General features: G+C 43.1%; 1 protein-coding gene across 1 annotated transcript; it reads right to left on the bottom strand.

The window, feature by feature from the left end:
* Positions 1-1810: 1810 nt before the first annotated feature.
* Positions 1811-8631, bottom strand: RAB39A (RAB39A, member RAS oncogene family). The gene is made up of 2 exons (XM_058825681.1): positions 8309-8631; positions 1811-2237 (listed from the first exon to the last, which is right to left on the bottom strand). Exons 1-2 carry the CDS (start codon positions 8629-8631, stop codon positions 1811-1813), a joined length of 750 nt encoding a protein of 249 aa, XP_058681664.1.
* Between the last annotated feature and the right edge of the window lie 8684 nt (positions 8632-17315).

The following is a 17315-nucleotide window of genomic DNA, read 5'->3' as shown; positions in this document are numbered from 1 at the left end:
AAAATACCCTACAAAGTTGATTTGGTATCAACACATGTAGTTTAACAGAAAATCAGGTTCACAGCAATTACTCTCTGGCATGCTGAGACTAGAATTATCTGTCCTATTTGCTAATGAATTAAGGCTGATTCCTGTTTATATTAAGGCCTCTGTATCCTTCCATAATAGTGTAACTGTGCCTCAGTGCAAGTAAGACTCAGGCTTTAGAAAAACTTTAAGTTCTAGTTCCCTTTGAAGTCAATGATTTTAGTTGCCCTAAATGTACAAAGTAACTGGAACCAAACAACCTGTCTCCATAGTATAAAATATTTGAAAAAGGATTGTAAAAGAACGTCAAAGTAACCTGAGAGAAAACCAATCATATGCTTGTTGAAGAAGAAAATTAGATTAGATAGACTTGCTGCCGGATCTTGAAAAAGAAGAATTGTACATGATAACACACTTTTATATGAAGATAACTGGCTTGATGTTTGGTGGCTATGATTATGCCAAATAAATTGTAGATGCTTATTAACTCTGGAGATCAAGTCATCTTTCATTCCACTACAAAACAATAGAAATAGGTTTATTTGGTATTTACGTGCTAGACCTAGTTTGCATAAAGCTAGTGTGTGTTATATTCAGAGGAGTAGAAAGATGACTCCAAGCTCAGTAAAATGCTACATGATCACAGATTTCTCCTACTGTTGTTATTAAAAGCTATTATGAGTTTCTTTCTTAGGAGCTCTCTTACTTTGCTCTCTGTAGACGAGCATCATTTTAGAAATTCTTTCCTCTCCAAATGCTCTGTTTGTAACAGTTTTAGTTTAAAACCTTCCATTTTTAAACAACAGCTTAACATTTGCTGGCTAAGAATAAAACTGTCCTTGCTCTATTCAAATTTAAGGCCTGGGTTCCCATGGGTTGCAGCACTTTTTAACTATTTTTACTTCTAGTTAGAAGTGGGTTTATTTTTTAAAGCTAATGTGGAAATTGTTTGTGTAAATTAACGTGATTCTGTAGGCATCAATGTGACGATGATAATTACCCAGCTGAGGATCTGGCCACTGAAATGCAACTCCAGTGATTGGGAAAGCTGTTTTGTACACAAGTCAAATAACAGCTGGATCATATGTCATGTTATGTTTAGTTTCATTGGCAATTCAGAAAATATTTAATAATAAATTCCATTGTTTCTATTCCCCATTTTCGTATACAAATAAATCATCTGTTCTAAAACATTCTTTTTCTTTAGTAAGGCTTGTACTCATTGTCATATCAAAAGTGTTTGCTATTTGAGCAATCTTTCAGTTTGCTTTCCTTAGAGTTATATTTACTATCAAATTCTACAGCATTCTAACTTTAATGGTCATTAGCAATCCTGCCCTTGAGTAAAGAATCACATTAAAAAAGTATAAGATATAACATTTTCTTGTCCAAAGCTAAGGCAGGATGAACAATAGTAATGAAATCATCTGATCCTCATCTAACAAGACTTGATTTTAAACAGTATTCAGAAAACAAAGCCCAAGTGAAGATGTTGTCGTGATGGTTATTGCACTTTCTCAGTGTCTTGCTATAGAACTAGGTTTCCCTTTAGCAATATTTAATTTATTTTCCTGAAGACCACACAAAGTTATGTTGTACTCTGTAAAGAAAAAAAGCACTTAAAGTGTTATGGATTATAACCTTGACAGAAGGATACAAAACCAAATTACCGTTCTATGACTCAGCTATGCCATGATCTAATGTTGTTTCAAAATTATTTTTCTGTCATTTAGATTGGCATCATCTTCTAAACACCCCATGGGCTCTTTGGCATGCTACAAACTCAGCAGATGCACTGTCTCCTGGGCTTTACAGCTTCTTCTGATGAATGTACAACATTTGGAACAAAGCCGCTCTTGACACCTTCCCATCCATCTTGTATTGAGATTTCTCCATTTTTTACAAGTTCATAGATATCTCGGGTAAGAATTGTAAAGGACTCTTCAACGTTTGTGGCATCTTTTGCTGAAGTTTCTATATACTTCATACCACAGTCAGATGACAGTTTTTCAGCTTCTTCTCTCGTAACCTCGCGCTGTGACACTAAGTCACATTTGTGTCCTACTAACAGGAACACAATCTGAAAGGGCTGCACATGCATTTTTGCTTCTTCCAGCCAGTCCTTCACATGCTCAAACGATCGTCGATTTGTGATGTCAAATACTAGCAGGCCACCCACAGAATTGCGATAATAAGAGCGTGTTATTGATCTGTGAAGGGGAAAAAAGAGAAAATGGAAAATTAAAATGCATTTTCATTTTATTAATAAAGCAATTACTTTTCCATATGGAAATGTGTTTTTATAAGTTTTATTAAATAACTTTCCTTTTTTAAAGCTGCTTGAAATTTATTAATTTAATGTACTAGACTATTATTTTATTTCCTACATTCAAAATTCACTTTCTAAACATTCCAGAACCCAACACCTCTACGGCAAATATTGAATGCTGGATTTTTCTGTAAAGTAGTCTTTATTAGGAAACTGTGGGACATGTTCACAGAAGCAAAGATATATACTTTTGGTATAAAGTTTGAGTCATTCAGCTTCATATAAACATGTACTTTACTTTGTTCTAAACAATTATTTCAGACTGAAATATGTACATATATGTCAAGAAACCTGGAGACCAAACTTGCCAATGTTCAAGCATATCCTTTTGCATCCTTGCAGAAACATTCTTTAAAAGCTAATCATAACTCTTTGTGCATGCAGAAATCAACAGGTAGCAGGCAGAGAAAGGAAACTCCCAGAACAAAACTGTCCAAAAGTTTTGAGTGAGCTGGGCAAACACAAACTAATTACAAGAGACACATCTACCTCCAGCATCTCTCTCACAGAGAAGTTCAAAAGCTCTTTATATTTTATAAATTTGCATGTTTTTAGCATGAGGGCTGGCAAGAGTTATTTTTACTTTTGGGCCCTCTAAGCTCCAGAACATTCACTGGAAGGAATTTTGGAAATAGGAGACTCTTCTTCTGGTTGAAAAAAATTTCAATGTGCTTTAGAATAAGGAAAAAAAGTTAGAATGTAGAGAGATAGAGTAAAAGATATAGGAACGAAACAATTATTTTCAGTCTCTAATCATGAGCAAGTAGGAGAGAATGGAGAAGGTGAGAAGAGACACTTTAAAGGAAGTGACAGCTTACCAAGGAATGTACACAAGCACTTCTTGCTGGCATAAATACATAACTAGTGTATATATAAGTATTCTCCAAATGAAATGAGAAGCACAGTTTCTAAACAGTCATTGTTTGAAATCATAACCTAAGCTAAGAATTAATTCCATTTTATCTCATGATTATGAAGAGGATGCTGACGCCAAAAACTCAAAACTTTAGCAAGCAGGATGAAGTGTACACAATAGCACAACTTTTCATAACAGTAGCTCCCTCCAATTCTCAGTTCATCACATTTCATACAGTCTTTGATGACAATTTGAACACAGAGGCATGATTAGCAGCAATAGTCCTTTTACAGATAGGTAAGTGCATAGATAAAGAAGACTTAGATTTCTTGGCATATCCAAATTAATTTAGCCACAGCAAACAGCATTTGAAATTGTTTTATTTACATAAGAAGGAGGGGCTGTTTCTCCTAATGCTTAGAAAGATCTTTTCTATATTCCCAGTAATAGAGTCCATGCAGTGTCTCTCTGAATGTGAAGACAACAGGATCTTAACCTCAGATTAATTCACAAGGCCTGGATATGAAAAATGGCACACTGTTTCACAAAATTGTTTAAGAACATAAGTGAAGGGTGTCATATCTTGTGAAGTATTAAATACAGGTACTATAAAGATCTGTTTCTGTTTTTCCTAACCATTTTTTTCCTTTAGAGTGTCTGCAAACACAAATGAAGGCAGAAAAATAATTCAGATAGTTCTAGTAAGAGCAAATGTGGATGACAAAAATGGGATTTGATATGGAGAGGTAAAAGCTAATAAAACCTACTTTCATTAAGAAATAAAAACAAACCCAAAATAAAAAACCCAAACAACCCTGCTCCCACCCCAAACCTTGAAAACAAAGAAATGCATTAGCCAGGAAAGAAAGTAGGTTAGTATTGAAAATGCAATGCATCACCTGCCAAGTATTTCTATATAAAAAGTTGTTCTATCATTTATCTATAAACTGGAGTACTGAAACTCAGCCCTCTGCGTGTTTTTGGATACTTACACACAGCAGTCAGTACCCTCATCTCTTGCAAGCCCCTTCATTAGAGATGTGCTAATTTACAGTAGCTGATGATCTAAGGCATTATATTGAATTATGTGTATGTATTGCTTTTATTGGAGATGACTAAGAAGTATCCTGTAACTTTGTGCTGTACATCACAAAAACTGGGTGAATATATTGGAGAGACAACAAGTCATTTTTTGTGTACTTCTGATATGTATAATTTGAAACTACTTTTCTCATTACCAAAAAAAAAAATTGTGTAACAGAGAAGATTTAAAAAACAGCAATTCAAGAAAAAAAGCAACACAAAATTTTTTAAAGAAACATCAATACATACAATATCATGTTAAGTGGTTTTCTAGAATCTGAGAAAAGGATCATAGAACCACAGAATCTTTTAGGCTGGGAAAAATCTTTAAGATAATTGACTCTGATTGTTAATTCAGCACTGCACAGTTCAGCACTCTACCACTTCCTTGAGCTGACACACCTACAAATATTTAAATAATTCCAGGGATGGTGATGCCACCACTTCCCCACACAACCTGTCACAGTGCTTTTACACTTCATGAGCCAGCAGTGCCCTGGCAGCCAGGAGGGCCAACCCTGTCCTGGGGGCATCAGGCACAGCACGGCCAGCTGGGCAAGGGAGGGGATTGTCCTGCTCTGCTCTGGGCTGGGGCAGCCTCACCTCCAGGGCTGGGGGCAGTTCTGGGTGCCACAACATAAAAAAGACATTAAACTGTGGGAGAGTGTCCAAAGGAGGGCAACAAGGTGGAGAAAGGCTTTGAGGGGAAACCATGTGAGGAGTGGCTGAGGTCACTGGATGTGTTCAGCTTGGAGGAGACTGAGCGGAGATGTCATTGCAGTCTGCAGCTTCCTTGTGAGGGGAGAAGGAGGGGCAGGCACTGATCTGTTCTCTGTGGTGAGCAGTGACAGGACTGAGGGAATGGCCAGAAGCTGTGTTAGGGAAGGTTTAGGTTGGACGTCAGGAAAAGGTTCTTCACCCAGAGGGTGTTTGGGCACTGGAACAGGCTGCCCAGGGAATGGTCACAGCACCAGCCTGGCAGAGTTCAAGATGCACTAGGACTATGTTCTCTGGCACATGGTGTGATTCTTGGGGTCATCCTGTGCAGGGTCAGGAGTTGGACTTTGGTGGTCCTTTTGGGTCCCTTCCAACTCAGGGTATTCCATGGTTCCATGAGTCTTTGTATAATCACATCAGACTATGGCTTTAGGGAGGCTTTAAGTCAGTGTTTCTTTTTCATTATGATCTTACTGATCTTTACCAGATGAACCAAACTTTCACTAAAAGCTTTATGTAATTTTGAAGAGTTATTTTTATACTATGACTAAAGACTACATTGTAATGTAATAATTTTGAAAATATATATTGCTTACTGAAAAAGAATAGGATAGTGTTTTATTTTCAAGATGTACTAGAAACAGAATGTGTCTAATATCCTGGTCTACTAAAAAGTGGGTTAATGGAAGCATCCCCACAATATTTTGCCCCTACGGAAATGAACTCTCAGTCTTAGCACCACGAGCATTTTATGGCATTGGAGGTTTCATGATTTAAATATATTATTTGATTTAAATACAGGAAAATTATACAAACAAACAAAAACCATGGCAAAGTAGATGATGTAAAACACAAACAAAATAGCAGATTGCTCTAAATGACTGATCTGAAGATAGAAAGAAACTGAGGAGGTACCTTTCATTTACGTTAATCCGCATTACAGACCTGAGTCTATACTAAGCAAGTCTGTAGGTTCTTGTTCTAGTAAGATGTTAAAGGTGTTACTGACTATGTTGTTATTGTCCATGTGGCACCTCAGACAATGAGAGAGTCTGCTTAGTGATGCCTGATTGATGTCAAAATAAATATATTCAATAGCTGCTATTTCAGGGCATGTTAAAGATGATTTATAAGTCAATGTATAAAATCCTGTTAAAATACAGAATCATCAGTGAGCTAGAGACATGTAAGAATTTTTCCCAAATAACTCCTCCAAGGAAGTACATGACATCTTTCAAGAGAATGTGATGGCAGGTGTGTCACATCTTCCTTTTCCCCTGGGAGTGTCCCTAATGCCTGGGACCAAAAGAAGGGGGTTATTATGCAGCCAGTAGTTTTCCCTGCATGCAGGGAACTCCCCAGAGAGCTTTAAATGCAGGTTTTACGTCCTCTAAAATCCCAGGGCAAGTGAGCCAGAGCAGAACTGGAAATCAGAACTGCAAACTGCTTGGTGTTCCCCAGTATTAGAGAACTTCTTGGAGTAATTAGCTCCTCCCTAAATCGTCTTTGCTTGTGATCTGTAATGTTCTCCATTAGCAGAACAGAATGCAACATTGTAACCTGTGGCGTAAGGTAGTAAAATATTTATAATTTCTTTGACTAAATGTAAAACAGACTGTACAATAAGCACTATTATATTTAGTACATCAACTGACAAGAAACTGTCTTAGCAGAAAATCAAATGCAAATATTTAAAACTACTTTCTTCAGGCTGCATCTTCTGAGTATTAGAAAAAACACAGAGGTAAATTTAAGAGCAGCTGACTGCATGACTCATCAGTGTATATTCCCTGAGCATTCCGGGGTTAAACGATTGCCATCATTTGATTTTAAATGTATGCAAGATTCTGTGTATTTGCATTTCTTTAAGTTGAATGTCTTGTCATTGGCCATCCTGGTTATTTGTCAGCAAATTCAATAATTTACAAGTATTCTACATTCTGTCTGGAATGCACAGATGGTGAAAAATGCCAAGAGCTTTCCATTAACACTGTTAATTTCTTTGCTAACCCTTCAGAAGCCTACCTGCAAAAATACATCTGACTCATGCAAGCCCAGGAAAGTTGTTTGTTGTTTCACTCTAATGGTTATTATAAAGAAAAAAAAGTTGTTGTCCTCCAGTAAAACAGTGCAATCCACCTCTTCAGCTGGGTGTGGGCATCTGCACAACTGTTGCAAGAGAAGACAGGCAGTTCAGAGGAATTGATTGTGGCCAGTGAAGGGGTCCATTTTAATCCTCCTGCTAGTGTTCCAATAACAACAGGTGTGTGGTCACAGAGATGGGCTATGCGTTTGCCCATGCCATGAATTCATATCTATTGAGCCCCAAGTCCAAACTAAAATCCATGCACAACTTGCCTGAAGTGGCAAGCACTACAGATACAACAGAGACACAAGAGTGAGTGAGTGACAGTATCAATTTGCAAACTGGGAAACGACTGAGACTTTTCTGGGGGAGGAAAAGAGGGTAGTTTTGCTACTGTTTGTAACAGAGGGGACAAAGGAGAGTGTTTAATACTCAGTGCAGCATTTGAGCTAGTTTAACTACATTATAAATGCTAGCAGTATTAGTGAAGACTTCTAGCAACAAACAGCTCACAGCAGGTGCAGAAGGCAGACAAAACACTGAAATAAGGGACTCTAGCTGACTGCCCAGTGGCTTCCACGCTGCACTGGCTGCACTGGTGCAGACAGTGTTGCTGTGCTGGAAGGCAGAAGAGCTGGGAGGTGGCCTGGTCTCCAGATTGCTTGGGAGAGTTAATGGCAGAGTGAAATACTGCAGGGGAGGATGAGTTCGGAGGTGATGACAAAGTAAGAAATGCAGAGTTAGGCAGAGGCCTTTTGCAGCAACAAAAGAAAAAAACGTGGAGGAGGGATTGCCATGGTAGGTCCAGGACTTCAGAGGAAAAATGAGGAAGGGAAGAAAAAACAGGACAAGGCCACTTGTTACCCCACAGTGACAGCTGGAAGGAGAAGAGTAGCTGTTACCTGCTGCGTCTGAAGGGAAAGGGTGGGGAAGGAAACTACTGGGAAGGAACTTGAGGGCACTGAGGCAAGAAGGACGGTGGGCCACAGGGCTAGGGCCACTGGAGGGCAATGAGATGGAGGACTGCTTGGGGCACAGCAACCAAGTGGGTGCAGGGAAATTTTGCTAAAGGGCAAGGCAAAGTCCTTAGGGCCGAGGATGTGTCAGATGAGGAGGGTACAGGGCCGGGAGGGCAGCAGGGTGTGCCCGGAGGCCGACAGATTTGGGGAGAGGGCAGGAGAGGGTGTGGGTAAGATCCCAGGTCCTGTACCTGAACCGCTCCTGCCCCGCCGTGTCCCAGAGCTGTAGCTTGATCCTCTTGCCGGGCTCGATCTCTACCAGCCGGGAGAAGAAGTCCACCCCCACGGTGGGGTCGGAGTGCAGCGGCCCCGGGAAGCGGCCCTCGGTGAAGCGGTGCAAGAGGCAGGACTTGCCCACGGTGGAGTCGCCCAGCACGATCAGCCGGAACTGGTAGATCCAGATCGCCGCGTCCATGGCGGCCCCGGCCTGGCCCGGCTCTGCCTTGGGGCTTTTCCTGGGGCTCCTGCGCGGCCGGTGCCTGCACCGCGCCCCGATCGCCCCCACGCCCGGCATCGGCGCGGCGGGCGGGCGGCGGCGGGCGCTGCGCGGGGCCCGGGGCGCCGCTCCCGCGGGGGCAGCACGGAGCTCCCGCGCTCGCCGCTCCGGGCGGGGGCCGGGAGCCGGGTACCCCCGCCCCGCTCCCGGGGCTCCGCGCCGTGCTCCCCGCCGGCTGGCCGGGCGGGGCGGGGCGGGGCGGGCGCTGTCCCTTCAGCACCGCGCTGCCCCGCTCCGGCCGCGGCTCCACGCCCGGCTGCCCCCGCTGCCCCGGCTGCTCCCGCCGCTCCCGCCGCCCCGGCCCTGCCGCCGCGGCCCGTGCGCGCTGGGGCCGCCTCTGCCGCCCGCTGGGCGGTGGCGCGGCCGAGCCGCCCGCCGGGGCCGCCCTCCCACCGTGCCGTCATGTGCGCGGCCAGACGGGCCCTCCTCCGCCGCAGCGAGCGCCGAGCGCTTGGGGCTACCTTGGGGCTGCAGCCCGTGCCCAGCGCCCAGCTCCCCCCGCGGGCAACAAGTGCAGGCTTGTGCCGGGAGAAGGGGGATGCTGGGGCAGGGAGCCAGGCCGGCATGGAATGTCACGGGAGAGAGACTGTTAAAGCATGACTTTTGCAAAGAAATTGGGAGCAGAAAGGAGATACTGGGCGAGATGTGGAGGAACGAGATCGGCAGGTGAAAAAGGGGCACGGACCTGGAAAGGAAGGTGTCTGGTGGGGTGGGATCTGTGCAGGCCAACAGATAGAGAGGAACAAGTGCCAGACTGTAATGATGTGCTGGGAAAGTGGCAGAAGGAAAAAGAAGAGTTAGCAATCTAGTTATCCCCAGAGAGAATCACACAAACTGCCTAGAGAAAGGACATAATACTGGAAATGACAGGAACATATACTCTTCATTTCCCAGTGAAACAAACTGTATTTGGCCTTGGTGAAAGTGCCTTTACCCAAAGTAATAGAAGAATTGTGTCAGAAGAGATTCCTGCGTCAGAGAAATTTCTTTGCCCTCCTGGGATGTTCAGCTGACTATCATGTTATGATAAATCTGCTGAGCAATAGATTCCTCAGATTTCTTTTAAGTCTCAGAACCACATGGGATAACAAACACTAACAAGGGCTGGTAAGGGCATTAGAGCCAAATAAAAGGAAATCGTTGGACTTCTGGTAAACAGAATTGTATCAGCTTCTTCTGTAGTTTGGGCTGGGGTGAGGGAGCCACGGGCAGTGAGCCTGAAAACTCAGCTGAGTAGGCTGGGACAGCTGGGAAGTAGGTTGTTGTTGGCAGAAGGTCAGCAGCAAGTGGATACTGATATGAATAGGCACTTTGATAGTGAAAAGGACAGGGAGAGGAGATGGGTGACATTTTTCACACAGCCTGTTTTCCTCTGTCCATGTGGGGCACAAATGCAGCTAAACCCTTAAGTACCTGTGGTTAGTTAGAGGCATATCTGAAACCACATTTCTTCTGTAAGGCTTTGGGGCAATTTGCTGTGACAAGTATTCTCATTGCCTGAGTCTGGTATTGTTACTGTGATGTGTTACTTGGTCACCACTGTGGGACAGGTAGATTTCCCTTGTAGGCTTGGGTAGATCTTGCAGCTCCACAGAGTGGATGAGTGAGACTAAGGACAGGGTGAAGTTGAAAGAGGGGTTTGCATGCACTGCTTAGGAGATGATGTCTCCCAGCCCCAAAAAGAGTTTTTCTGGCATGTGACTGGGTGGCTGGTCCTGGGGAACAGATCCAGATGACCCCAGAACCTTCCAGCAAAGATGTGGCATGGCAGTGTAGAAGCTGTAAAAGGCACAGCCAGGAGCTGCCAGAGGGATTTATCTTGCTATGCATGCTGAGCTGAAGCTGCAAGATGCCACCCGCTCCAAGAACCTCTTTTCTCTAGGGACCTTTCAGGCTGTCCAGTCAGTCCCTGGGACACAGCGACTCTGCATCTGCCTGTATCTCTGAATGTGTTCCCTTTTGATTCCTGCACATTTCTCCATGTACTTTCACCAGCTCTTCTTAAAACAAACTGAACATGGCTTATACTTGACTAGTTGCTCCTTTAAGTAGCAATTAAAATAAAACTGTATTAATAATGATAATGATAAATGAACTCTCATAAGGATGAAATCAGTGAATTTCTTGCAGTTCTTCATGGGCATGATTACAGGTGATTCCTAGGAACCTTTCCTAAGTGTTCTGAAAAAAGTGGCACTTACATACAAGAAGTATTCTCATGTGAAACAGAGGTTCAAGGTACATTATATCAGTGGTTCAGATACTTCCCAAACGTGAATACTGAAAAATTTCAAGTGGACTTTGTTCACTGTATAATACGTGGATCAGATGCACAGCAGATGGCTGTCCTTTGTACATCTGGGCTGGAAGAACCCCACACTAATCAGCTACACAGCTCATTTCATTCCTAACAGGTGAACAAAGCCAATTTGCCTAGGGCATTTACAGTTGAGCTAAATAGGTCTCCAAATATTATCAGGCTTCCAGAGTCTGGTCTGTCTAGCTAAGCTTGTCATTGTAGAAAAGCTATGGCACATACATATCTAAACCAAAAACTTTGATTTCATTTGTGATCTTTTGGCTGTCATATGATCAATGCTACCTGACGAACCTGCATTTGAATTGTCATTTTGAAATGAACACAGTGGGTGAATTTTCTGTCCAAGTCATTCAGTTTTGGTTCATTTACTGGTGAGTACAGAGGCCCTGACAGCACACAGTTCTCACAAAGATCTCAGACCAGCAGTCAGAAGAAGCAATCGGGAATTGCTGCTTTGAGGAGCTGGGATGGCTAGATCAGAGTAGTTAAAGCATCATCAAGAACCTGACTTCCCTTCAGACAATTCCTATCACTTGTGCATTGGCAGCTTCAATCTGCTCTTCCCAGAGAGAGTGAATCAAATCTAAATTCTGGGGGGGGGGGGGGGGGGAAGGAGCCAAAAAACTCCAAACTTCCAAATCTTCTGCATAATCACCATTATGACTTCACAAAGCTGCAAATCCAAGATGTTTCAATCTAAAAATTCCTCATTTCTTGTTATGTTTTTGACCCAACATGGATTTTTCTCCAACATTGGTGACTGGATAGGGGACTACATAGATCACAGCACTCCTGAAGAACATGCTCATGTGCTTATATAGAAATTTAGAGAAACATAGATGAAAGCAATAGATTTTTAACCCCAGACAGCCTGTGACTGAGAAACTGTGCCTTCTGCTGCCACCCAATGATCTAAGAGAACTGAAGGACAAGTCTGGAAGCAAGATGCCATCCATGCCTGTTTTAATTGCCTAGGCTATTAATCTGGAGGCTGATACAGCTGTTAATTTTTTTTCACAGAGCAAGTTTCAATAGATGCAAACTATTGATTTTTTTTTCTGCAAGCTCTTTTCTTTTGTTAGAGTAGTACTGGAGGTGAGATACTCCCTACTAATTAGCAGAGACTTTCCTTCCTCTGAGATGTCATCAACCAGCTCGGTTTCACTTGATGGTGGGAAGGACATGTCCTAAATAACAACCTCTTAGAAGATGTCCTTGTTTGATAACGGTGTTCCTTATGTTGTTGAGATAAATATGTGCATAGAAAATCATTGTATAAACCTCAGGAAAAAAAGCCAAAAACAATTTGCCCAACTGAGTGATCAGAAACCATGAATGGACTTATAGAAAAAAAAAATTAAATAAATAAATATCTACATAAAGGTCCACTTTGTGAGGCATTAAAATGGGTCTGTGGAGATGATGCAAGTGAAACTACTCGACAGCTGAATGAACTCATAAAGACAGTTTCAGTGAAGAAGAGAAACACCCACCTGGGACAAGAAAAACTTCTAACTGTTCAGACCTGATATTCCAAAAGTAACTACAACATAATTTCAGACACAAGCCCAGGGGAAAAGAATTCCTTACTTAACAGGGTATTAAAAATCAAGGAGTGGATATTTACTCAACAAATGCTTTATAACCATTAGATATTTTTATATTTTTCCTCACATCTCATCACCTCTTGAGCCCTCCTTTTTTCACAGTGGTTAACAGTGTGTACCTGAACTACAGGGCCATAATTGTCTTACCCTCTTGGCCAACTATCTCCTCCCTCAAAATGTTAGGAATATTATGTTATACTCAGAGCAATGACTCACATCTTGGTCTTTGCAGTGCCTAAATAAGATGCACTACAGGAAGTGTATTTCCCTCCCAAACACCTGTGTATTCCAGGAGCAACAGAAGATATCTAGCTCTGAAAATCTTGCCATTTTAGACATCTAAGGTGACATCTTAGACAGCCACAGTAACAGAAGCACATCTAATGCAGTGAAGTGTCAGGAAAATACAGGAACATGTAACCTGCTCCACTAAAATACTAAAGTGAATTCATGTTCATTGATATGTCAGAGATAATGCCTAAACTGGCTGAGAACCTGTCTTTAGGCAGGATTAGATTGCCTTTAGGTGAGATAAAGAACCAAATTCCAAATGGAAATTTATTCTGTGACACTAAACAAGTGAATTATGTGTTCTCCTGCCTCACTCTTCCATTTGTCACTTGGAATGGATCCTTCAAGTATTCTATGCATCTTTTGCTCTGATAAAGTCTGTCTCTTACATTTCCTTTCTCTTTAGGAATGCTGGTGTGTGAAACAACCTAGATTTCCACTAACAAAGAATGCTCCTTGTCTGAGATTTGTGGCATGAACCCCTCGGACATATTGATCAAAGGGGTACTTTCTTCTGTTAGCACTGCATTTCTAAAGGAATCCTACAAGTCATGGCCCACTATCATAGTCAACTTTGACAGAGTCCCACTTTTGGTCAGATGCAATCTCTGATAATTTCTTAAGAGGTGTATTACTTTTAATTGCCTTCATAAATATAATTGCAGAGATAATTCAGGACAGGCAAACAAGTCTCCCTGCACTGCTGGCAAATATTAAACAAAGAACTTCCCTGTATGGTAAGTTCTGCTGAGTTTAGTCTATCTGGAAGAATTGCCCAGACAAATAAGCTGTGATAACATCTGCCAAGTTTGAACTGATGAATCCAGTATGAGCTGGTAGCACAGGTAATGTTTCTTCTCTTGTACCTTGGATGGAGGGCTGGAGGGTTATAGAAACTCTGGTGGGAACGAATAATTTGCCTCTGGGATGGAGGAGTCAAAGATGCTCAGCCTCAGGCTGTGTGATTAGCAGAGCCATTGCCACCTTGTATCAATGATTTAATATGAAAGGTATTAAATTGTTAAAGTGATAGTCCTTTGGGAGCAACACCACACGTGGTCATCTGATACCATGCAGGAGCTGAAGCACAAGAACTGCAGTGCAGGGAAGCTACACTGTCATCCATAGACCTAGCATGTTGAGCAATCAGAAGGAGAGACCTGTTCCTCTGGGATTACCAGTATAGGACTGGTGGGGCTGAAGCTCTGATCTGTGTGGGATGTGTTTGCAGATCAGGAATCCTCATTACCCACTTACCCATCCACTCAGGCAAAGTGTGTATCACACCTCATCTCCTCGTGACCATGGGATGTATGGTGTAGATCAGAGACAGCTTTTATTCAAAAAACACTGACAGCTGCCCTGCAGTCCTGCTTCTGGTGTAAAGGCTTGCCTTAGGTTTTGCAACTGGAAGTGGGCCCCATGGTCTTTCTCCCAAAACACCATCCCCAATGCTTCTAGTTGAAACTGCACCTTGTTTGCTCTGGAGGTAGAGTGAGTGACTTTAGGACAGGAAGCCTTCCCTCTGCCCATGGGAATTTAAAGCCTTTAAAAAGTGAATAAAATTTCTTATAAACTTAAGAGACTGTGTCTCTGCTCAAAAAGCAAACAACATGAGGATATTTAGAACAAAGAAGAAGTTCGTAGAAGGGAATTAGCAGAAATGAGTGGACAAATTTTTTACAGTTAGGGAAATCATCAGAAGGGGTTAGACTTAAGAGACTATCTGGGTCTCAGATAGTGGTCACAGAGCTATCTGGGGACTTTTTACCCCATAGAACTTCAAGAAGTGAACCTAAATGAGTACACAATTTATGGACTATGTAAAGATGAAATTATGTGACTGAAGGCTCATTCCCATGAACACAAAGGAGCAGAGACACAAAATGACAGGCAGGAGAAGTCCAGTAACTGCACCAGAGCTGAACGAGCTCCTGGCAGGGTTGTTCCAAGGGCTGGAACAGGGGAGCCACCAGCCCTGTGGGTTGGGGGTGGCACCCCCAGCTGAGTCAATTGAAGACAATCCCCATCAATGCCTTTGCAGACTCAGAGGGAATTACTGCCTACAGGACCATAGGACTCACCGTGGGAAGCTGGAAAGAACATTTTGGGGTTGTGCAAGACTTACTATGGGATGTTTAGGGGAAGGATCAAGGACAGGGGAGGGAAAGATCAAACTGGACCTGGGAGTAATAAGTATGAAAAAACAGAGAAGAAAGAAGACAAAAGGAGCTGGACCTATGTAAGTAGGTTACTGGTCAGTACACTTGTGCTGAAGGACAGCACTAGTTGGGGCCTTCGCCTGGGCTCCATTCCTGGGTGATGGCTTTGGTGTGCTCAAGGACACAGACAGCCAATCTATGCCAATGGTCGTCAGGAAATGGAAAAGCATCCAGAAGTAACTGAAGCAAGAGCTGGAAAACAACAACAAATCAGAAAACAAGTGGGGTTGTCATCAATGAGGTACTTTGTAACCAGTCCTACAAGTAAGGACATGGAAGGGTACTGAGGTAACTGGAGGGGACTTAAAAATGACCCTGGGGAGGGAGGGCCTATGACTCTGCTATAAAGTGCAGGACTGTATCTGTAGCTTCTGAGTTCAGAGACCTGAAAAGAGTGAGGGAAACCCAAGACCCACCCATGTTCCTGTGCTAGGATGCCAGAGCGTGGCAGGAACAACCACACTGACCCACCCATGCTTCCTTCAGGATTGCACCATGTTTCCTGCAGAATGAGGATCTTGTGAATGAAACCACAATGCCAGCCTGCCCAGCTGCTCCACTTCATTGCACCATCACTCCCATGGCACAGGGAAGTCATATAATTTGCAAAATGTCATATATCTGTCTACTAAACATAACCAGCATGTTGGGGAAGGGGCTATATGGATAAGCTTCTGTGGGAAGGTCACAGCCACACTGGACACAGCCAGTTTCCTCTTGACTCACCCCTGCAGGCCAGAGCTGAGCACACAGCCAAGCTAATTGGTGGCTCTGAGCCACCAGATGGGTTTGTAGCACCTCTGAAGCATCTGCTTTAAAAGGGCAGAAAGCACCAGCAGGGAAGGAAAAAATGACCAGGAGTATAGCAAAACCCATGCCTGAGCAGGGCCCACCTGGCATGACTCTGAAGGGACTGCTGCTGATGGAGGAACCACTCCATACTGATCCCAGTGTCTGCACTGGCCATTGCCTCACTGAAGGGACTGAGTGCAGTGCATGGTGTGAGGGAACGGGACAACAGCAGAGGGGACAGCTGTGCAGAGGGAAAAAGGGTGTTTTCCATGAGGGTTTGTTTGCAGTCCAGTTAAGAACTAATTCCTGTCCATCCTCCCAAGAGGGTTTCACTTCTGTTATGCCTTCTGAATCACTTAATGTTAGTGTCAGGAATATGCCTGTAGCCAAGACTAGACAGTTCTTTAGAAAGAACTACAGACAAGCCTTCCATCAGTGAAGTCCTGCACCTCATCTCAGGTAAAATACACTATGAATTGAAATAGAACTCAGCAGACCTTTTGACACCGGGAATGAAAAGAAAAACTATTATCAACATGTCAAACCGTCACCCTAACACCTCTCTGTGATCTCTCAAATGTAATTCAAGCATCTTTGCTCTCACTCCTTTAATTCTTATGTCCCAGAACGTGTCTGGGTTCAAAAGAAAAGCTCTCTGATTTTGCAGGAATCAATCAAAGACAATTACAGATTATCAATATTCAAACTTGGAACACTGCCACTCACATGCATGTTGTTCTTTTTTTATTTGCCAAAGGATGTGGTGTGGAAGGACAGGAAACACCTTAAATCTGCCGTGTATGCCACGGCAGACAAAGCTGACAAGCAGCACTTTCCACTGGAGGGCAGTGAAAGGCTGGGGAAACCTGAGGTGAGGCTGAGAATGCTTCTGCCTAAACACAGCTCCTAACTCGAAAGATCGCCTCAAGTGGAAACAAAATGCTACACTGTGCGTAGCTGGCAGAGTTTTGGTAGCAGTGGGGCTTCAGGGGCGAGCTGTGTAGGAGAAGGTCTGCCCTTCAGTCACAGCTGGTTCCAGCTGGCTTGGCAACAGATACCACCGACCCACCACATGCCAGAACCTAAACCAATTACAGAAGCATGCAGCATCTCTGTGAAACACGTTTAATAAAGCAGCTCCTGGGAGATTGGTGAGGGTACAAGTGATGACACACAAGAACACATAGGTGCAGGAACATCCTGAGATGGCTGCAGTCCATGAAGGCATCCCTGCAGGAGCAGGTACTACACTGAAGGGGACTACAGTCTGGGAAGGAATCCAAACTGCTTTTCAAGAAATTGAAAAGCGTAAGAAATATGAAGTGACAAGGAAAGAAACCACTACCAGGTGCTGTAAGCAAAAGGCAGCTCCTGTTCTAGTGATCTTTGTAAAGCAAAGTGATTTGAGCAAGTGCAGATGCAATAAATTTGTTTCAAGAGAGGATGCTGCTTTTTTGGTGAAGATTGTTT

The sequence above is a fragment of the Ammospiza caudacuta genome, chromosome 2, assembly GCF_027887145.1.
Source record: "Ammospiza caudacuta isolate bAmmCau1 chromosome 2, bAmmCau1.pri, whole genome shotgun sequence".
In the NCBI taxonomy this organism is placed as follows: Eukaryota; Metazoa; Chordata; class Aves; order Passeriformes; family Passerellidae; genus Ammospiza; species Ammospiza caudacuta.
Note: the sequence above shows the minus strand (reverse complement) of the source record. Positions and strands in the feature narration are given on the sequence as shown.

Excerpts from the sequence above, each read along its gene's own strand:
- RAB39A (XM_058825681.1), bottom strand. The coding sequence starts at position 8,631 with ATGCCGGGCGTGGGGGCGATCGGGGCGCGGTGCAGGCACCGGCCGCGC. Across the intron at positions 2,238-8,308 it reads GCGGGGCAGGAGCGGTTCAG|ATCAATAACACGCTCTTATT; the intron begins GTACAGGACCTG and ends TCCCCTTCACAG.